Source organism: Capricornis sumatraensis, chromosome 8, assembly GCF_032405125.1.
Source record: "Capricornis sumatraensis isolate serow.1 chromosome 8, serow.2, whole genome shotgun sequence".
NCBI lineage: Eukaryota > Metazoa > Chordata > Mammalia > Artiodactyla > Bovidae > Capricornis > Capricornis sumatraensis.
This window is the reverse complement of record NC_091076.1, coordinates 85,072,645-85,094,907: the sequence shown is the minus strand read 5'-3', so window position 1 is coordinate 85,094,907 and position 22,263 is coordinate 85,072,645. Positions and strand designations below refer to the sequence as shown.

Genomic DNA, 22,263 nt, shown 5'->3' with positions numbered 1-22,263 from the left:
TGGCCACCTTCCTGCAGCACAGCAGTGGGTGGCATGATGGACCACACAGCCTCAAAGCCTTTCTACTGGGGCGACTCCTTAGGCATGAGATTTCAAGAGTTCCTTTGGCATGGTATTTCAGAGTTTCCTTTTGTAAACAATGAAAATGTAGTGATCACACAACTTGACGCATTATAGTGAATGTTACTCACAAGGGAGATGCTCTTTAGGGACCTAATTCCACTGTATCCGACCGCACTTTTCAGTCTCTGCACCATCCTGGGACCAACTCAGGGGACCCAAGTCAGATGCATCCCAGAGTCCTGAAGAGGGGGGACCCTGAGCAGAATCCAAACGCAGCTGTCCGGGTGGACAGGAAATGCTTATAGAGAAAGACGGGGCAAGTCTGCCCTTCATCTCACAGACAGAAGAGTGCCACACACACGAAGGTTCCCAAGACTAAAAGGGTATCTCTTTAATTCAGAATGCATCCTATGGCTCACATGCATGGTAATTTAATTCTGAAACACTGGATTCTGCCTGAGAGATTCTCCCAGATGTTTTTTCTCCTCTCAGCTTTTTTTTTAAGGCAACTGATATCAACTTTAGATTCAAATGTTTCAACAACTCCTAAAATCTACATCTGTTCAGAATGAACATGTTCTATAAAAGCTTTTCAGAGGGAAAAGGTAATACAGAAGATGAATCAATGTTCAAATAATTTAAAACAAAAAGGCAGATTTAATGCAACAATAACATTAATCTGAGGATAAATAAACCCACAACAGGCTTTAAAGTTTGAAAATGTTTTCCTTTCTTCACAGAGAGAATGGTTTACTGAAAGCACACGACTGAAGACATCAAAACAAAACGCACTGTCTCTACGTCCAGGTGAGATGGGCCTGATCCTCTAGCCGCCTCCTGACACCTGTCCGGCCACAGGGATGGGCGATGGCTTCTCTAACTCAGGATGGGTGTCGGCTTCAGGAGTAACTGGACGGCTTGTTTCCTGAGTCATCTTCCTGTGACCCCATGCTCTGGGAGGGAGGCGGGAGTCAGTGCACTTGTCTGCCTGGGCAAGAGCTTCCTGCCAGCAGCCCCAGAGGATATCACCCCCTGTAACAGGGAGGCAGTTCCAGGACCCCCACCCCCACCCCTAAACACACTTCCAGCCTGGAGTGTGGAAATGCTCTCCACGAGCACGTCTCCGTGAACTTCACTATTACAGGGACACCACCCAGCTCCCTCCAGCATACTTCTGTTAACGAGGGGGGCCCAATCACCTTCTGCACGAACTGGGGGTTCACTGTGATCTCCTGGTCCATGGCCTTCAGCCGCTCGTCCAGCTCTATACACTTCAGCATCTGTGTGGAGGCAGGTGGACAGGCTGAGCAGGTGGGTTCAGGGCAAGTTTATCCTTTTGAGCCTAGACTATTTGGGTGCTACAAGGTCACAGCCTTGAGCCAGATAGGTTCTGGAGTCAGAATCTGGGATCAGGCAGTTAACACAGCACAAACAGTGCACACTGCCTGCCACCCCATAATTAAACTAAACACATGACCGTCTTTGGCAGTGAAACCTAAAAATGTTCACGTAAGTGTCATTTCAGGTGGTGTTTGACACCAAACGAGTTACAAAAAATACTTCCAGCTTTCAGGGTTTTAAAAAATTCGGAATAGCCAAAAAGAGATTCTGGTGACTTACTGCTTTTCATATTCTGAAGCTGTTTGGTTGAATCCATCTGCCTATCAGAGATAAGAAGCCAGTTGGCCCCCGTGAGCCCAGCTCACGCCCGGAGGCCCAGAGAGCAGCATGGGCCGCGGTGCAGAGGCAGCGGCTCCCTGGGAACCACGGCCGGCCTTCCTCCCTGCCGCCCGCTCACCCCTGACCTTCTGACCTGGGATTCCAGATTCAAGTTACTGAAGGCTCCACTGTGTAAGTGGCTACTGGGTACACATGAAACTGTACTCTGTCAGACAAGTGCACTGACTCCCGCCTCCCTCCCAGAATGCTGTACTCTCCCAAGCATTTCAGGAGTTGAGGGAGGCTCTGACAAACCGGACAAGGATGCTAACCTACCGTTTATTTATAACCAGACAATTGGGAAGAGTCCATTTTGAAATTAACTTTCTAGGAAATTAGATGTTCTTAGAAACTAGTTGGGAACTACCCATTTTAAAACTAAAATTATCCTGGAACCGAAGCAGTACTGCAAGTGTAACATCATAGACATCAGCCCAGAGCGCTGGCGTTTGTGTTACCTCCTGGTCAATGTTGTGAAGCATGGCAGGGTTGTTGTATTTTTCAGGGTTATCGTGGAAACTGACCATCCCATCCTTCTGATTAATACTTGCAAAAATCTCACCATCTTCTATCTATAAAAAGAGAAATCAGGAAAACAGTTTAGCCCCAAACATTATGTGAATAAGTGGTGTTTCAATGCAGTCAGGGGAAATCACAGAGAGCAACAAGTAAATCAATCTGTAAGTGTTTTAGGCTCTACCTGTTTCTTCAACTCGCTTCCCTCTCTTAAATACCTAATATGTGCAGGGCACCATGAGAGACTAAGGAGTAAAATCCACATAAAGTGAGTTAACCTTTTCTTCGATTGTGCCATGTGGCCTGCAGGGTCCTAGTTCCCCAACCAAGGACTGAAAGGCCACAGACTTAGCCACTGGACCACCAGGGACATCTCCTAGTCAACCATTTTAAAGGCAACAATTCAGTAGATTCAACTACACCTGTGATGCATAGGCACCACCTCCACCCAGTGTCAAAAGATCTCACTGCTACCCGGGGCCCCTGCCCTGTCTGCGTAGTCACTGCCCAGCCTCCTCCTCTCAAGCCCCACCTCCACCTGTGTACTCTCCACACTGTACACATGCCTGTTCTGGAAGTTTCGTGGAAGTGGAGTCAGACAGTGCATGGTCCTATGTGTCTGGCTTCTGTGGCACAGATATTCTGAGGCACCCTTGCATCTTTAGACAACTTCTATGAGATATAATTGAAATTGTCCTTGAGTTTTACAAAAGTGAAGTCCTAACAAATTTTTGGTTCACTCCAGTAGCAATTATCCTCTGGTCCTTTAAGAAAATTTTTCTGCTAATCCTGATTCCAAGGCAGCTTCAAAGTGTAGGTTTTTTATTTTCATCAACAGCCGGGGATTAAGTTGACAGCCAAATCCTGTCCATGCAGCTAAAAAGGGAGCAGCTGATAGAAAATCCCAAAAGGGTGCTGTCATTCCTGACACACCAACGCTCCATCTGGGATGGTGGAGCTGAGCTGCTTGGGCTGATTGCCCAGCCCGGGGGACGTGGTCCTAGTTAATGAAGTGCCCGCAGCCCGACACAACCGAACACAAGGCGTAACTCCCTGACTCTGTGAGCACACGGAGGATCTCACAGCAGACAGAACACACCTAGTGGAAATGCACACCGGGTTCGCCAGCAGTGTGCTCTGTAAAATCCACAACAGGAAACCACCGCCATGTCTACCTGATGGACTCGTGCTGTGAAACACTGCAACCCTGAACATGAGCCGGCTGCAACAGCACACAACACAGCGCATGGGGCTCGCGATGCTGGGCAGAGACAGCCAGACCCCTGAGCACACAGGCTGTACGTTCCCTTTCATAAGAAGCTTAAAAATGGGGCACCGCTAAAAGTGGGACACTACAAGCCAGGATTAAAAAGAACCTTTCTAGGCAGATGCAAGGCTGGAACCTGGTTTGAGAAGGCTGCACACTGTATGACTCCAACCATATGACATTGTGAAAAAAGCAAAACTGGAGAAAATGAAAAGGTCAGTAGTGGGAGGGGTGGTAAGGAACAGGCAGAGCACAGGGCATCTGCAGAGCAGAGTGGATGCTCCATGCGATGCGGTCATGACAGATTCATGTACACGCACATTTACTCAAACCCACAGAGTGTCCAACACATGAACAAACCTGATGTAAACTATGGACTTTGGATGAAGACCTGTCAGCGGAGGAGCATCAGCTATGACAAGGGCCCAGTCTGGTGGGGACACTGATCAGGGGAGGCTATGATTGTGTGGGGGGACTGGGAACGCTGTACTTTGCCCTCAATTTGGCAGTGAATCTCAAATCACTATAAAAAAGTTAAATCTTATTTAAAAACAAAAATCCCTGCCTTCATAAATTTTACATGGTAGGACAGGATTTTTTAGGCTTGGCAGTATTGACGTTTAGAGACAGAGAATTCTTTGTGGTGGGAGCGGCCCCTGTGTGCAGGACCCAGCTCCACTCCCTATGAGCAGCACTCCCTGGCTGTGATGACCAAGAACATCCTCAGGACATGACCGTGCAGGACACACGTGCACATGTCCCAGGAAAACCCCAACTGTGAGGAAGCTGACGGATCACCCACAGTGGCGCCACTGGGTGCCCTGCCTCCTTCTCTACGCCTCCCATGGCAAACACCAGTAATCTTTACAAGGACAAAACTCCAGTAAGTAACTTCTGAAAACAGAAACACACTTACCATGTGCAGGACATACTTTTCTGCCTCCTGAGGCCCGGACAGCTGCACGCGACTCGCCATATCTTGTAATGACAGTGTTAAAAATGTCTGAAATTCAGAAGTTAATCAATCAATCACAGGTAGAAACAGACTGAAGAGAGAAATTCTACTAAATGTGTAGACTCCTACTGAGTCACTGATCACTTGCTTCTCAAGAGTGTACAAGCTAGCTTTCTGTTGCAAAGATGACTTGAACTGCATGAGCTAAGGTTTCAGCATCACTTTTCTAGAGCAACGACTTCTAGGAAACACCCTCCACATGCTTCCTGTGTCTAGAATGACGTGTGTGCCAGGCTGCTCGCTGCAGCTCTACCTGTGATGGCAAAGGTCGGAACTGCCCAGATGTCTGTCAGCAGAGGACTGGCTGAGTGCAGCAAAACCACACAAATGGACTCCTACACAGCTATAAAAAGCCTTACAAAGTGAGGATGCTTTTCATGAGCTGAAATTGAAGACATGCACATCTTAAATGTAAAAAGGGACACAGAACAGGGTCTATATCTGGCTCAGATCTCTGAACAAAGAAACTGCATGTGTGTGACAGCACACATGCGTGTGAATGTACATGCTTACACACTCTCTGCGGGGATGCCTGGGAAGCAGTGACGCAGGGCTGCCTCTGGGAAAGAAAAGGTCCGCTGCAGTATAGGGACTGGGTGGAGATTTTTGGGTCTTTGCATTTTGTATTGTAAATATATTACCTTGTAAATAATATGAAATTAAAAAAAAAAGATTCATTTCAAAATTCAAAGTCAGAATGTGTAAACACATTGAGGGTTAAAAGGAAACCAGTGGGGGGTGGGGAGGGGGAAGGAAACCAGTGTTTATCATGGTCTGCCTGGGACCTGATGAAAACGCCTTTCAGGAACAAATTAAAAGAGCCCCCTTTTTTAGAGCAGCTGGCAGTATTTACAACTGCCAGCTGTAAATACAATGCATTTTCAAAGCAGACCTTGTTAAGATTCTGATGTTGAAAATTCTTGATAAGCCAATGACCAAAAAAACTCTACATATACTTTAGTTCAGAGTAGCACCTTCTTCCCAAATGAAACTCCTGTGAATTCTAAGAATCTCGGTAGTTTAGCACCAGTGAGGACTGGAAAAGGGAACATTTCGAAATATACAGAACTGTCATTTTTCCTTTCAAAGTAAGAAACTTCCGCTTGACTGTCCACCAGAAGAGAACTGGCTGAGACAGTTATGACTGTCTGTACAACAAAGCACAATGTACAGTCACTGTGATACAGGCTTACATTGCCATGGAAACCAGAAAAAGGATGTAGAACACCACATAGCGTATGACCCTGGTTACAGTCAGTGGGAGTGTTCACACACATGGAGCAGACGGATCCAGAGAAATGTCCCCAGAACATGATTGTGGAGCAGGTCTGAGCCCCCGTGATAATCCCGTGTCCCCGGCTGCCCGGCAGACAGACATCTCGTCCACTGCGTCCTCACAGGGCTGCGTCTCGGGGGAAGAGCTGCCCCATCCCCGCTCACTGCAGCTGTTCTTTGCCAGTTTCCCATTACCTGCAGTGAACACCTCTATCTCCCTGGCTCACATAGGCTTTGTTTCCATTTTACACTTTCCTGGACAGTCTTAACACTTGATAACAAGCATATTTTCCAACATCAAAAGCCACTGGGTCTATTTTCATCTTAAAAAATAAAAACTACACAGTTGGCTTACCTTCCCCAGCGCAAGTGCACCAGCCAAGCGCCCGCAGGTGAGGCTGTGTGAGGTCCTGGGCTGCACAGCTGTACCCTTAGCATCTGCCCGGGCCATCTCCCTCCCTTCAGCTACCTGTCTGCCTCCCAGAGCAGCCATGTCTCCTCCCCGCTTCTTCTTCACCTGCTCTTCTTCTCAAATATCCCATACTAGCCCTGGAAAGGCCCCCCTCAAAGTCCCCATGGGACCAGCTGGGACCCTGTGCTGCTGCCTCAGTGCAGACAAGGACGGGGGAACGGAGCCCGGCTCTGAAGGCCCACAGGGCTGCACCTTGGTGAGTCTTTGGATGTTCTTCTTATACAGCGAGGACAGGCACTGCTTCACCAGCCCCATGTTGTTGTCACGTGTGAAGATCTCGCTGTGCTTGGTCACCAGGCTGCGGAGCTCCGAGGGGTTGTTGGTGGAGTACACTTGCGCTAACTCGTGGTATGCATTGCTAAGAGGCTAAAGGTGTGCAGGTGGGAAGAAACCAGATTCGACAGTTAGCAGAACAGAGCCTGTGTGAGACGCAAAAGGAAACGTGGCACTAACTGTGGAGCAAGGAGGTCCAGCGTCCCTTACTGTTACCCAGCAAACTGTAAGTTACTCTAAGCAAATGCCTGGTTTTCAAGACCAAGGAGAGAAGTTTACCATGGTGCTCCTTGTGTAGCACAGAGCAGGCCTGGAGCCTGCATCAGTGACGGCCACAGGCCTTTTTCTCACAGGCAGCTCCTGACTTGTCCCAGATAAACCACCTTGGGAAGAAAGGAGGCAAACACCCACCCTTCTCAGCCCCTTCTTGCTCCACACATGCCTCACCAGGTGCCATGGGACAACCAACTGCTTCAGAGACCCCTGGGCTGAGGGCCCCTCAGAGCGGAGCTGGGCCCACCACCCGGGTGATATGGCTCCTCATCTTCCCTGCAGACACAGGGCAGGGCTGCAGGAGCGGGCGAGCGGTACGGAGCAGCATAGGCAGACCTGGCTCGAGCAGCAGCCCTACCCTGATGCTTGAGCCCTCGTCACCACTCCGTTAACCCTGCAGACAAACCGAAGCTCTTGTGAAGGTGGTGAGTCATGAGGACCCCACTTACGAAAGCGCTCCTGCTGGAACAGTCACTCCAGGGCCATGGGGGCCACCTGTGGGAGTTCTCCAAACCCGCATCACTCTTGGGTGGGCTCCAAGGGCCTCTCACCCACCCCCAAATGCCCATCTGTGACAGGCAGCCTGGAGCCCAAGAACCACGATGGGTAGCTGAAGGACATGGGCAACACTCAACAAGACAGCACAGAAACCTTCATATCAGGAAGACTTTCAAACTGACCTCCTGAAACTTTGAGTTTTGTTCAAGGAGGGTCAGCACAAAATTGTTATCAAATGATAGCGACTTCAATTTAAAATAAAACAAGCATGAATTACGAGAAAATAAAAAAGGAGGTCATTTCTCCACGTGGTCCTGGGGCCGAGTCCTTAGGAAAACCATAACAGCTCAGTGAGCAAAGCTTGGGGTCTAAGAGGATCTCCCAGCACCTGGTCAGAGTTCAAGTCCAACAGAGCATAAGCACTGCTCTATCAGAACCTTAAACCCCTACGCCATGACCACTCAGAGCAAGAGCGTGGACGCAGATTCCCGGAACACCCCACCCCATCGGGGGTCAGTGGGCATGGACGAGTCAGGGTCCAGCCAGACGCCCAGGGGATGTCGAGAACGTCTGCTAATTGAAGATGCCAGGAGAGTCAAGTCACATAGATTACAGAATTGTGTATCACCACAGCTTTGTAGGAACAGAACATGTCAGCTGAGAAATCACTGTTTTGAAAGCTCACCTTAATGAATCTACCCACAATCTGAGAGGTGTATTTCGGCAGCTGCTGTACTTTGCCCAGCAGGATCAGAGAGACCAGGATATACTTCTTATACGACTCCAGCATGATGTGACTGACGGCCATGGCAGGTGTGGTGATGGCCTGGGTGGAGAGGAACATCAGAGTGAGGACAGAGCGTGAATTCAGAAGATAGTACTGACACCCAGTCACTGCCTTTAATGACAACTGGGCTCTGGCATGATCACCAAGGTGTGCAACTGTTCCCCCTACCTAATTTCAGGACATTTTCACCCTCCTAAAAGAAACCCTGCCGGGCAGGGGTCACTGCCCATACTCCCCTCCCCAGCCATCCACTCCTCCACTTCAGTTCTTGTTGGACTTGCCTGCTCTGGACATTTCATATGAATGGCTTTTTTTCCCCCTACTTGGCTGTGCTGTGTAGCTCATGGACTCTCAGTTCCCTGACCAGGGGTTAAACCCAGGCCCTTGGCAGTGAGAGCATGGAATCCTAACCACTGGAGTGCCAGAAGTTCCCATAAATGGCTTCACAGGGTCTTATGTGAGCAGCTTCACCGTGACACTTCCAGGGCACACACTGAAATAACCTGTGTCACAACCTATTCTGTTTCAGGCAAACGGTGCTCCACGTAAACAGAGACCACCTCGGTAGGTGGGCATCTGGCCGCACGGCTCCCACTGCCGAGGACACGCACATGTGTGTCTAGGTGGATGTCTGCTCTCACTTCTCTCAGGTGCAACCCTGGGAATGAAAGTGCTGGGTCACATGGAGGTTTCAGGTGTAACCTTTTGAGGAACCCCACACCCCTGTCAGCAGCCAGCACCCCATCACAAGAGCCTGCTGTGTGACCTGGTGCCACACCATGGCTCTGAGTTGCATTTCCCTTTTGATCAAGGCTTCTGGCCATCTGGATATATTCTCTGAAGAAATGTCTATTCAAATCTGTCGCCTGTTTTAAAACTTCAGGGCTTTTACTGTTGAATTTCTCACAGCTCTGCACATTCCGGATGTGAGTCTCTTTTCAGAAACATCACCTGCAAGTATTTCCTCCTATTCTGCGGCTGCCTTTCTACATTCTTTCACATGGATTCATGAAGGTTAAGAATCCAAATCTATCACCCAAATCAGCCCAAATGTCCCAAACAAAATCCAAGCCCCTAGGCCTTTAAGGCCGTTCTGAGTTATTCCACAGAAACACTCCTGTAAGAGCACGAGGACACAAGCACCGCTTTCACACGAAGCAGCAGAACCTGCTGAAGGGCCTGCCCACCGAGGGCCAGGGAGCACCCAGGGCCACCTGCGCTCGGGGTGAGGTGGACGCACCTCTCACTCGTGTGATGCAATGCTGCGTGATCTGAAGTGTTTCTTTTTCTTTCTTTTTTTTTTTAGCAAGTATATCTTTTGGAATGTTTCAGAAAAGCAGTAAGAAAAGATGCCTGTCTGGTATCAGTCACGTCGCCTGCCCAGCAGAACCTCCAGTCGCCCTGTCCCAGGCCCCAGCAACACTGGTCAGTCCCGCTGACCAAGGCCACGCCCACTCACAGGCATTTGCACAGCATCTCAGATACATTCTGAGCTCCTCCAAGGTTCAGAGCACCTTTGATTACCAGAACGTGCACTCCGAATCAAACTAACTACTGAACATCTGACAAGTTCATCTTAAAACACTATTTATTCCCAGTCCTGTCTTTTTAGGCCCTGAGCGAGCCTCCAGAAATGCACATCTCATCACAGACACAAAACGGTGGAGGGGAGGCACTTTTTTCTCTGAACTCCTTTATACAGTCTGAATTATGAACCAGAAGAATGCCCTATTTATTAAAAGAAGAAACACTAGGGAATTCCCCGACAGTTCAGGGTTAGGGTTCAGTGCTTTCACTGCTATGGCCCAGGGTTTAGTCCTTGCTTGGGCAACTAAGATACTGCAAGCCACACAGCATGGACCAAAAAAAAAAAAAGGCAAAAAACTTAACCCAACTTCACACCTCATTTCAGAACAAGAAGACGTGACAAAGATCACTGGGCTCCACAAACATCCAGAGACACACAGAACTCAACCCACACCAGACAGAATTCAAGTCCCTCCCTGCCTTCGGCCCCTGCCACCAGGCAAGGCACGCCTCTCTGACCACACAGGCTCATACGCCCGAGCTGGGGGAGGGACCACCTGCTCGTAGAAGTAGAGTGCCCGCTCGAAGTTCTTCAGTCCGGTGTAGACCATCCCACCATAGTAGTAGTAGCACAGGAAGTGCTTGGCGTCGTAGGCCCCGTTCTCCTTGCAGATGTCCACCATGTCCACATCCAGGTACGGCAGGGCCGGCTTAAAGCACTTTGCCAGCAAACACAGCTGTGGCGAGAGATACATGCCGCCATCACCCCACATGCACTTCGGCACACATCAGCAAAAGGAGAAAACACAGAAAGTTCTAGAAAACGCTTGGCTTTACATCTGACTTGACTAGAATGATTTAAACATTGACAAGTCCATCTTCTTAGGCGTTCAGAATAAAACAGCATTTCTTTGGAAAAGGCTAACCGGCTGTGACACGAAGAGCTCACAGCGAAGCAAAGCCCAGGCATCTATAGATGATGCACGAGTGTGGGCTCTGCTCTCTGCTGCCCTGGTGGCATGGGCACAACTCCTCTCGGACCTCTCCCTGCCTGCTCTGACTCCCTTGGCTATGAGCAGAGAATGTACAGCCCAAGAAAGCTGGACCGGCAGAGCCCTCGGGCCTGGGGGACAGTGGAACCAGACACACGGGGGTGCAAACACTGCACACCCGAGACTCCTAAACTCTCCCGTGTGCCCGTCACACCTCCACCACAAAGTGTTTCAAGAGGAAAAAAGAGAAAAGAATGCACGCCTCCATGTGAAGTGAGAAAATGTGGTTGAAATAATCCACATCCCATGTTATTCATCAAGGGAACAATCTGGATACCCCACAGAGACTGGCTAAACCCACAGTATGGAGTTCTCTGTGGCTATAAAGCACTAACACAAAATCATCTCCAAGACACAGTATGTAGGAAAAAGACATTGTATAGATTGCTACTATTTGCGTTTAAACTAGAGAGACAAAAATATACACGTATCTGCTGGTGTGTGCTAAACTGTCTCTGGAGGGCTGCAGGAGAAATGATCAACCCCAGCTTCCTCCGGAAAGGAGGGATGGGTGGCGGGGGAGCAGGTAGAGGCCGGCTTCATTACACACATCCCTCCTTTGCCATCTGGGTTTTGAGTCACACAAAATAACCAAACAAGTAACATCTTCAGGTGTGAGAACTCACCAGTTGGTTCTCAGGCCCCAGAGCTCCTACTGGGAGTGCTATCAGGGTCACAAGCACCACCCCCAACCCCAACCTACTCTCACATCCCACTGACTGGCTGGGTGGCAGCCCACGGCTGGTGGTCAGCAGCCCCAACATTCCCTTCCGGCAACAGTGCAGCTTCTGACACTTAAAACATGGCGCCATCCCAACCACGTCCAACCTTGACCCGGGTGGCCGGCCCCCTGGTGCTCACCTGGCAGAGGTCGGCATGCACAGAGGTCAGCTGGTTTGTGTTCATCTGCATCTTGTCAATGGCTTGCCTGAGGACGCCAATTCCTCGCAGAGGCTGTCAGAAAGAGGCCTGTCAGTTAGGGTCTCAGTGGGGCGGCATGCCTGGTCCTAAGCTCTCCCTTACAAGTGAAAGTAACCCTATAGGCAGGCTCCTCTAAATGAGAGTGACCCTACTGACGGGCTCCTCTAAATGACAGGCGGGGGGTCCCACAGCCTCTGGAGAAGCTTCTGTCTCTCTTCAGTCAGAAAGTGTCGTCTTAGGCTGTTTATTGTCATATTTACAGTAATTAGCACAACTTTTTAAAATCAGAAAGCTTTTTCTAATTAATAGAGATCAATAATCCTCAACAGTTTGTTATATTTACAGGTAAACAAACAACAATTTTCCAAATCATTAACCACAGAAGTGGCTCGTGTTTAGGAGACTTAACTGAGAACACGGGTGCTGGCCCTTTCCTGCAGGACAGTCTGGGGGTCACCTGTAAATTCTCTTCAGCAACATCTCTTACCTGATGGTAAATTACTGTTGAAAGCGATACCACAAGCTACAAACAGACCATTTTCCTGCCCTGATCGTGAATAACAAGACCGAGAATCACGAGAGGTGCGACCAGCTTCTGGGGAGAAGATGTGACCGTGAAAGAGGGGAGGAACTCACAAGCTTTCCTCAGTGAAGACTGATTGGATATTTTTAACCATCTTCCTCAAACAACAGTTAGGTAGTGCACCTACAAAATTATCAACTGAGTCTTTGTTTTCAGGCTCTTTCACACCTCAGTCTTTTAAAGTTCAATTTCAAATCACAAAGAAACATCCAAATTATAACCTGTGTCAGCATCACAATAAATAAAGACTTCACTAGATTAAAGGAGACTAAAGACTGGAGAAGGAAATGGCACCCCACTCCAGTACTCTTGCCTGGAAAATCCCATGGACAGAGGAGCCTGGGAGGCTGCAGTCCATGGGGGTCGCAGAGTCGGACATGACTGAGCGACTTCACTTTCCTTTCTTCTTTGTAGACAGATAACATGACAAAGTTTCAGACACAACACTACACAGTAATACTGCTTAACTCTTCGTCTGAAACTACAGAGCTAGGTTAAATGAAAAAAATGAATAAAGGAGACTAAAGAGACACAATCATGTAATTTAACCTGTGATCTGAAATTGTCTTTTGTTACAAAAGACATTAGCAAAACCAACTGGTCCCAGCGTAACAAGGTCAGATGTGTTAAAGGGTACTGAACATGTACAGAACATGTTTGTTTTCTGATGTCATGCTGACGTTACATTAGGGAATGGTCTAAGTCGTCCTAGTTTTTAAGAAACACTCACTGAGCTCTCGGGGTAAGGGGGACCATAGCTGCGACCCTCCTTCTTGCGGCTCAGAAAGGAAGGAGACAAGACTGAGCAGGTTAGGGATGATACCAACACCTAGGGACTCCAGGTGGAGGGCATTTACAGCAATTAATTATACCAATCTAACAACTTCTTATAAAGTGAAAATTAGGTCATCAGTTCAGTTTAATCACTTAGTCGCATCCAACCCTTTGCGACCCCATGAACCGCAGCACGCCAGGCCTCCCTGTCCATCACCAACTCCCGGAGTCCACCCAAACCCATGTCCATCAAGTCGGTAATGCCATCCAACCATCTCATCTCTGTCGTCCCCTTCTCCTCCTGCCCACAATCTTTCCCAGCATCAGGGTCCTTTCAAATGAGTCAGCGCTTCGCATCAGGTGGCCAAAGTATTGGAGTTTCAGCTTCAACATCAGTCCTTCCAATGAACACCCAGGACTGATCTTTAGGATGGACTGGCTGGATCTCCTTGCAGTCCAAGGGCCTCAATTAAAAGATTTAACAAGAAGGCCTTCCCTGGTGCCTTCAATGGTAAAGAATCTACCTGCAGTGCGGGAGATGCAGGTTCCATCCCTGGGTCAGGAAGATCCCCTGGAGAAGGGAATAGCAAACCACTCCAGTGTTCATGCCTGGAGAATTCCATGGACAGAGGAGCCTAGCGAGCTATAGTCCAAGGGGTTGCAAAAGTTGGACATGACTGAGCGACTAACACACACAAAAGGTTTAACAAACAAACAAACAAAACCTGCATTTTATAACATGAAGGGCGCTAGAAGGGCTATTCCGAACTTAAGCAGCAGCTGCACCCTGGAGGCGCCTCTCCTGTGGTCAGAGCTCCCCCAGGAGACGTTCTGAGTTCTCCAAACCCATCACATACATCTGAGCATCAAGGTCTCAGCACGAGGCTGGGACCCTAATGCTCGGAGCACTGCACAGGTTACACACAAGTGAAACGAAACTGTAAATACTCAAACAACAGTCTTACCTGTTTTCTTTCCACAAGTGCATTTGTTAGCTGATGGCAAAGCCCAGCAACTAGACACAATAACAAAATATTGAAGATGTAAGTGAGTACAGGGCAGAACACATCCACGGAGAAGAAAAGGCGCTGCCCTTACAGGTGTCTGTCGCATAGCGGATGTGCTCCCCGTTGCAGGTGCTGATGAAGAGCTGAACCTGGGAGAACAGCGTCTCAAAGTCGGGAACGCTGGGCATGGAAAACTTCACAAACCTACAACACAGAGAAGAACCAACTGGTCCTGGTTGGGGCCTCGGGGCAGGAAATATGGAAGTCCATCCTGCCTCCAATGCTCTGTGAAGTTAAAGGAGTCATGACACTTTTAGAAATTAAGACCCAGAATCTATGAGATTCTGCTGGCCTGGTTCTTTGCATAATCAAGACATAGAACATAAACACAAATAAAGACTAAGAAAAATAAGCTTAAAGCACAACTTTTACCCAGAGCAAAAAGGCAAGAAATTAAAGACATCCAAAAGAGAGCAACTTTCAAAAAAGAAAATTCTGTTAAATGAGGTCAAATATCAGGCCACTTAATACTCAAAGTAACTAAACTTAAACTTGTAGCCCCAAAATTTTTAAAATACTTTCCTTTTGCATTTCAATGTGTTCAGTACTGTTTACTCACTTAGAAACCCTGAGCAGAACAGATTGAAGGGGGACAGGGAGGAAGCTACGGGCTGGCTGGAGGCCATAGCAGTGGCTCACAGTCATGGTGCTACCCCAGACCCAGAGGAGAAGGACTAGCTGTGGGGCAGGACCAGAGAAGTGGACTGGTCGGAAGAGGGACAACTAAGATGACCCATCCCGAGGCACCTGGCAGATGGTGCCACCAGGCACCACCATAAACACTGAAAGGGAGTCAGAGAAAGGTTTCTGGGGAGAAATTACGTAAGCCACCACCACTTACATACTGCTTACAAGAAAACTTCAAACTCTTCTTTATAAAAAAGAAAAAACGGAATGGTTTAAACTCATTTCAAGAAAAATGAAACAGGTGTTTTCACCTAACAACAATTTCTCCATCTTTCAACTCGTACTTCCATCTATACAGTATCACAATGCCACCTGACATCAGCAATTACACTTCCCAACGATCAAAATCTGTCCAAACAATCTCATTTGGGCTTCACAATAGGTCAGTAAGGCACTGTGACTTCCACTTTATAAACAAAAATACACAGCTCAGGGCCCCACACCTCATAATCAGCAGAACACAGATACAAACCCAGGGAACCTGGTAACCAGGTCAGGGTTCTTCCCAGGTTTCCTCTAACTGACATACAACGTCAAACATCTTATAGCTTCAGAAAGCTTTCACATACATAATCTCACTTGACACACGCATCAGCATAAACTGAAGTGGGTACAAATTGTGCTCCCTGTTCTTTTAATGGGAAAGCACAGCCAGCAGAAATCTTTATCCGCCAGCCACAGCCAGCAGAAGTGTCCACAGCGAACGCCCTGTTCCAAGTGTGCGCCATCTAAAGCAGTGGCTACTGAGTCTTCAAGATGCTGCATGTACGACAGAGGAGCTGAATCCTGAATGTCACTTATTTGTAAAGATTTACACTCAGACACACAACAGCCACTGACCACCATCCTGCGAGTGCAGGCTAGACCTCGGGCTCTGACAGCACCTTCCTCCTGACACACCCCTGTTCTCAGGAGCACCAGCTCAAGTGAAGCCAGACCCTCACTTCAGGTCAATTTGTTCTCAGTTCATCTACATTATTTCAACTTCCACAACAACCATAAAATCCCAATCTATGACACTAAAACATCAAGAGAAAAAAAAAATCAACCGTCAAGTACATAGTCACAAGGGTTCAAAAGGCCAACTGGAATAACGTCTGTTTAACTTGGTATTAAACCAGCTTAAACTTGTCTGCAGGGTGCTCTGGATTACTCGGAATGTCACTCAGCTCGGCCTCCTGCCCTGTCCTGCCACTCTTTCCTCTTTTCAATTCAGAAAATGGGGAGAATCCCATGGATCACAGGAATAAAAGTATTCAGATAAACACAAACCACAGTGCCACAACTGAGATCACCATTTTTTAAAACATTTCAAAATGTGTGTTAACATTAAGAATTTTAAAAAATAATAGAGCAGAACAAAAAATACAAGCAATGATTAGCTGCAATGAGGTAAAGGTAACTGCTACAACATGACTTTAGTTGTGCCAAAGAGCTCACTCGTTTACAGGGCTTGCTTCCTACACCAAACAAAGCCAGAGAGTGCAGTGTTGAGGTTGAGCGAGCACAAAGCCGTGAAGGAAGACGCCCTTACAAGACAGCGAGGACGCCCAAGGAGTGCTCCTGGACGTCCAGGGCCCCGAGCACGGTATCCAGATGGGATAAGTTCTTCGCCAGAAGCTCCCCACTCTTGTTGATGAGTTCACAAAGCTGAGTCATTTGCCCTGGAAAACAAGAACGACACTACCATTCAGAACAGCATTCACCAGACCAAAAGATGTCATACCTCAGACCTGCCAGTGCCTAAAGGTGATTTCTTCCAACTCCTTCATTTCAGAGGAGGACCCAGAAGGGCCAGAGACACCAAATGATTTTGCCTTTGGCCTCAGTGCTAAGTCTCCCACTTTCCTCTGGCCGCCGAAGGTTTCGCACTCCCACTTCCGGTGCCCCAACCCAGCAGAGTGCACATTACCATCAGCACCAACTCATCTCCCTTCTGTATCCAAAATGTCACCAGCTCTGACTTCATCTCACTCCTCAGCCTCTCAGTCCATGCCTTCCTCTCCCCTCCGCCTTCATTCCCACGCCTGTCACTTTCAGTCTGCACGCCATCATCTTCTGAGCAGCCCCTTTCTTCCTTCTCTACCCCAGCCCTCACTCCACACCAGCACCAGTCTGTGCAGGAGGCGTGAGGCACATCAGTCAGAGGCAGGGCAAGTGACCTGCCCGTCTCTGCTGGGCAGCCTGCTCCTACAGCAGCAGCCTGCACAAAACATGTGTGTGAAGCTTCCAGGCCAAGCGATCCTGTTTGATGCTCACCAGCATGGCCCCGGCTGTTTTGTAAGTAAGAAAATTGAACCTGGGAAATGAGTTGTTTGGTTAGTCACCAAGTGACTGAGACAGGTGCATGCGTGTTCAGCAGCTAAAGTAAGTCATGTCCAACTCTCTGCAGCCCACCAGGCTCCTCTGTCCATGGGATTCTCCAGGCAAGAATACTGGAGTGGGTTGCCATTTTCTCCTCCATGGGATCTTCCTGACCCAGGGATCGAAGGGGATCTCCCACATTGGCAGGCAGATTCCTTACCACTCGGCCACCTGGGAAGCCCAACTGAGACAGGACTTTAACCCAAACCTTCTAACCTCACGTCGCCTCGGGAAACTACAGTCTGTGGCACAAACAAATGAGTGAGTGCCTTCCTCACTCCCAGAGACTCCCAGCCTCACTCCTGACCCTAACTCCTACCAGTTAAGAGAAACGAGGCAGAACCGTTGCGCTGCGCAGCGCCGGGAAGCGAAGCAACCTCGGGGCAGCCTGGCGGGCAGCACCTGGGTCCTTACACCGGGAGACGCGATTCCCGAGAGAAGGGTGTCTGGGCAAGGTCACGCGGCTCCTGCAACCTTAATGGTTCCTCCCGCTCACTCCTGACAAGCCCGCGCAGTCCGGACGTTTCTATTTCACAGATGAACCAACAGGGTGAGGAAAGGGGCCTCACAACAGCGGCCAGTTACTTTAATTCTGGGCCCAGGGCACGACACTCAGGCGATGAGAGGAACCAACCAAAGGCATGAAAATTAGGGACAAATTCACAGCGGCCACAACTCCGCCCCCCGAAAAGGGAGCCGGGAGCCAGGGCCCTCGGGGGTCGAGCGCGGCCAGCCGCGAGGGGCCCGGCCGCGCGGCCAAGTCGGGAAGGGCCTCCGGGAAGCGAGACGGACCGAGCTCCGACGGCGGGGGGCGGAGGCCGGGGCCTGGGCGAAGGGGGTCGTCCATCTCGCGCGCTCCTCAGCCCCGGCCCAAGCTCCAAGACCCCCGCCGCAGCCCGGACGCAGGTTCGCGGCCCGCGCCCATCGCCTCACCTTGGGCGGAGAGCTGGCGGACGCTGTTGACGAACTGCTCCAGGGCGGACGCCATGTTCCCGGTAGCCGGGCGGCGGAGGGGGTGCGCGCGGGACGAGGGCCGGCGACCCACCGGAGGGCCTCGGGGCGGTGACGTCACTTCCGCCGCTCAAGCGCCGCGAGATCTACCTACCTGGACCCGGCTACTGTTTCCATGGAACCGGTTCTGCGGCTGCCCGCGCCGGAAAGCAGGTTTTTTTCTCTTCCGTCTTCATTCTGTGCACACGTGAAGTCGCTCCCTGGATTTAAAGGGGATGGTGGGCAAAGGAAGGAACTGAACGCCTAGCTGTTGTTCAGTCGCTCTGTCGTGTCCGACTCATTACGACCCTATGGACTGTTTAGCCCGCCAGGCTACTCTGTCCATGGGATTTCCCAGGCAAGAATATTGGAGTGGGTAGCCATTTCCTTCTCCAGGGGATCTTCCCCACTCAGGGAACCCGCCTGTCTTAATCGCACCCTCTTCCCTGAGGCTCTTCCAGCCAGGTAGTAGTTGTCCAGACAGGAAGGCAACCTGCCTTCAAATCCCTTTTCTAGCACTTAGTAGCTCCACGACTCTCGGCAAGCTCCTTGGCTGTCCGCTGCCTTGTTTCCCCATCTGTAAAATCCTCACGATAAACTACGTAAAATACTTATGGCTGGAGAGGGGTGATGTGAGATGGGGCTCCAAGATAAACAGGGGCCATGTCAAGTAAGCCGTGTTAAAGCTACTGGATTTTTCCTTGAGAAAATTGGGGAGCAATGGAGAGTTTCATGCAAGCGAGTGGCATGATCAGACTTGAATTTGGAAAAGACTGGCTTCACATGGATAACCTCAGAGAATCATTTAAGAAGCTATTGCAGTACTGAGTTGACATGAAATATAATAGTAATAATTGTATGTTGGTATAGCGGTAGAAATAAATGGATGTATTTGTATATATGAATGTATAGATGATGACATGTACGGATGAATGACTAACGCTTATACTGTAGGACAGAGATGTCCCTGTGTGCTGTATGGCCACATTTGGTCCTCAAACAGAGAACAGATATTTTGAATTATAGGATACATTTCCATGGATATACATGGATTTTAATAAAAGCCAGAACTTTTGAGAGACGTTAAGCACTATAAGAGTTCATAATAGCCACAGCTACTGTGTGCTGCACTCCATGGGGTCGCAAAGGGTCGCACGTGACTGAGCGACTGAATTGAACTGGACTAGTCATACTTCAGGGTTTTTTTTTGCCTATTTACTAGGATCTGTTCTCAAAGTGTGATCCCCAGCCAAGAGCAGCAGCAGCACCTGGCAACTTTTTTTTTTTTTTTAAGATTTATTTGGCTGTGTCAGGTCTTCCTTGTGTCATGTGGGATCTTTCCTTGTGACCCACAGACTCTCTGGGGCTTCCCAGGTGGTGCTAGTGGTAAAGAACCTGCCTGCCAGTGCAGGAGACCTAAAAGACGCAGGTTCAATCCCTAGGTCGGGAAGATCTGCTGGAGGAGAGCACAGCAACCCACTCCAATATTCTTGCCTGGAGAATCCCATGGACAGAGGAGCCTGGTGGGATACAGTCCATAGGGTCGCACAGGCCCAGACACAACTAAAGCGACGGAGCAGGCATGCATGCACAGACTCTGGTTGTGGCACATGGGCTCTGGAGCCCTGGACTCAGTAGTTTTGGTGCTTGAGCTTAGTTGCTCTGTGGCACATGGAATCTTAGTTCCCTGACCGGGGTTCCATCTCTTGTCTCCTGCATTGCATGGTGATTCTTAACCACTGGACTACTAGCTAAGTCCCACCCGGGAACTTTTTGGATTCCATTTTAGATTTACTACATCAGAAACTCTGAGGGTGGTGCCCTGCCGTCTGAGTTTAACAAGTCCTACAGGTAACCTTGATGCACACTGAAGTCTGAGAAGTCCTGGATGTGGCAAAGAGGACCCACAAATAAAATCACACTCATGTCAGTACCGCTAAGAGACATCCCACCCTTCTTTCTTCCTCTCAAGAGTGAAAATGACTGAAAGAGACATGGTTACAGGGATAACCTTGAATATATTTTCCCTTTTTCTTTAAAAGCTAGTCATGTATAAAACCCGGCAGTTACATAAGACACACCTTACAACAAACAGCCACAGAAGTGAGTGGAGATGCCACATTCAATCATCTTTTCTCATTTTTTTTAAAAAAATTATTATTTACTTTTGGTTGTGCTGGGTCTTTGTTGCTGCAGGAGGGCTTTCTCCACTTGCGGCGAGGTGGGGCTACCCTTTGTCTTGGTGCTCGGGCTTCTCATTGCAGGGGCTTCTCGTTGCAGAACATGGGCTCTAGAGCACAGGTGCAGTAGTTGCGGTCCATGGGCTTAACTGTTCGGCGGCCTGTGAGATCTTCCTGGACCAGGGGTGGAAACTGTGTTGCCTGCACTGGCAGGCAGATTCCCATCCACTGTACCACCAGGGAAGCTCTGTTTTTCATTCTTTGAAAACACACTTACTTTGTCTCTAATATGTGTCCAACCCTGTGCCAGATCCAGGGGGCTGCATATATTTGTGATCTAAACAGAAAGTTCTTGCTAACATGAAGTTCTGGTTGAAGAGTAAGACACTAAGCAAGCAAATAAAATATTTTCAGAGAGTTAGCACATGTTATGAAGAAAATAAAACACAGTGATGGGGTAGAGGAAGGTCAGGAAATGCTTCCAAGTTCAGATGGGTGAGAAAGAGGTGGGGGACTTCCCTGGAGGTCTAGCAGGTAAGAATTTGCCTTGCAATGCAGGGGGGCACTGGTTTGATCCCTGGTTGGGAAACTAAGGTCCCACATGACCCGGAGCAACTAAAACTGAGCATGGCAACTACTAAGCCGGGAGCTCCGGAGCTGGTGTGCCACAACGAAAGATCCCACAAGATGCAACTAAGATTCCAGGGTGCCACAACTAAGACCCAAGGCAGTCACACAAGTACAATAAATAAAAAAGAGATCTTGGGCAGAGTTTCAGAGAGAGGAATAAATGTATGCCAAAGTCTTAAGACCCAGATAAGTTTGGTGTTTCTGGAATAGAGAAAATGCTAGTGTGACTAGAATGTTAATGAGAAGGATCCTGATGTGTCTTGTCTATATAGCTTGTCTATAACAGTAGTCGGAGAAGGTGATGGCACCCCACTCCAGTACTCTTGCCTGGAAAATCCCATGGACGGAGGAGCGTGGTAGGCTGCAGTCCATGTGGTCATGAAGAGTCGGATACCACTGAGCGACTTCCCTTTCACTTTTCACTTTCATGCATTGGAGAAGGAAATGGCAACCCACTCCAGTGTTCTTGTCTGGAGAATCCCAGGGACAGGGGAGCCTGGTGGGCTGCCGTCTATGGGGTCACACAGAGTCGGACACGACTGAAGTGACTTAGCAGCAGCAGCAGCATAACAATAGTAACTGTCTCTTTTTCAACCAGAGTGACAATAAAAGATTTTAAATCCCTCCTCCCAAAACCCACTTATAAGAGGGTACATGACAATATTCATTTATGGATTCATTTGAAAGTCGCCAGTTTTATTAAGGCTTTGTGATAGCTGCAAGGCGAGTGTCTGTTCTGGCAGCTCTCTCCAGCTAGTCACTGTAAAGCAGGGGGCGCATCACCCTCTTCTGGTTCCCTCCCTTAAATTCTGCCTGTGTCTTGGCTTATTTGCTTCCTGTCCATCTCCCCTTCTAAGATGTAAGTTCCAAGATGGCAGGACCTCGTCCATATGCTCCACTGAGAGATGCTCTAGGGGCTCAGTAAACGTCTCTGCGACACAGGCCTGCTCTATCCTCGCTGTGGCAGTTGGAGGAGGGAGCCCAGGCCCAGAGTCCCAGGAGAAGGTGCCAGTGGAGATACCGGGACTGCGGGCGCCCCGGGGACAGCCCAGCGCCCCGGACTATCCTCCAGGCCACGCCCCTCAGGCCCGCCTCGGTCGGCGCGGGTCCCTTTAAGGGCGGCGAAACCGCAGCCTCGCTTTGGGGCCGGAGCTTGCGCGCTCTTGCCCCCCGCGCCCCGCGCCCCCCGCCCGTACCCCGCGCGCCCCCGGCGCCGCGCGCGCTCTGTGCGCTCCCCGCACCCCACGCGCCCGGCGCCCGGCCCCGGGCCCGCAGTGTCTTCTCCCGCCGTCATGGCCCCGGTGCCCGCGGCGAGCGCCCGCCTGGGGCC

The 22,263-nt window shown here is 49.4% G+C and overlaps 1 protein-coding gene across 2 annotated transcripts; it reads right to left on the bottom strand.

The window, feature by feature from the left end:
* Positions 1-468: 468 nt before the first annotated feature.
* Positions 469-18,183, bottom strand: COPS3 (COP9 signalosome subunit 3). 2 transcript variants are annotated; one of them, XM_068976809.1, is made up of 12 exons: positions 18,067-18,183; positions 16,304-16,433; positions 14,114-14,226; positions 13,981-14,030; positions 11,599-11,691; positions 10,243-10,422; positions 8,057-8,197; positions 6,520-6,693; positions 4,482-4,568; positions 2,241-2,354; positions 1,263-1,343; positions 469-1,016 (listed from the first exon to the last, which is right to left on the bottom strand). In XM_068976809.1, the coding sequence occupies exons 1-12, from the start codon at positions 18,119-18,121 to the stop codon at positions 963-965; spliced, it is 1,272 nt and encodes a 423-aa protein (XP_068832910.1). In that variant the 5' UTR covers positions 18,122-18,183; the 3' UTR covers positions 469-962. The 2 variants fall into 2 exon arrangements, with proteins under 2 accessions (XP_068832910.1, XP_068832911.1); XM_068976810.1 differs by lacking the exon at positions 6,520-6,693.
* Between the last annotated feature and the right edge of the window lie 4,080 nt (positions 18,184-22,263).

Excerpts from the sequence above, each read along its gene's own strand:
- COPS3 (XM_068976809.1), bottom strand. The coding sequence starts at position 18,121 with ATGGCGTCCGCCCTGGAGCAGTTCGTCAACAGCGTCCGCCAGCTCTCC. Across the intron at positions 14,031-14,113 it reads CCGCTATGCGACAGACACCT|TTGCTGGGCTTTGCCATCAG; the intron begins GTAAGGGCAGCG and ends TATTGTGTCTAG. Across the intron at positions 1,017-1,262 it reads ACCCCCAGTTCGTGCAGAAG|AGCATGGGGTCACAGGAAGA; the intron begins GTGATTGGGCCC and ends CCTCCCTCCCAG.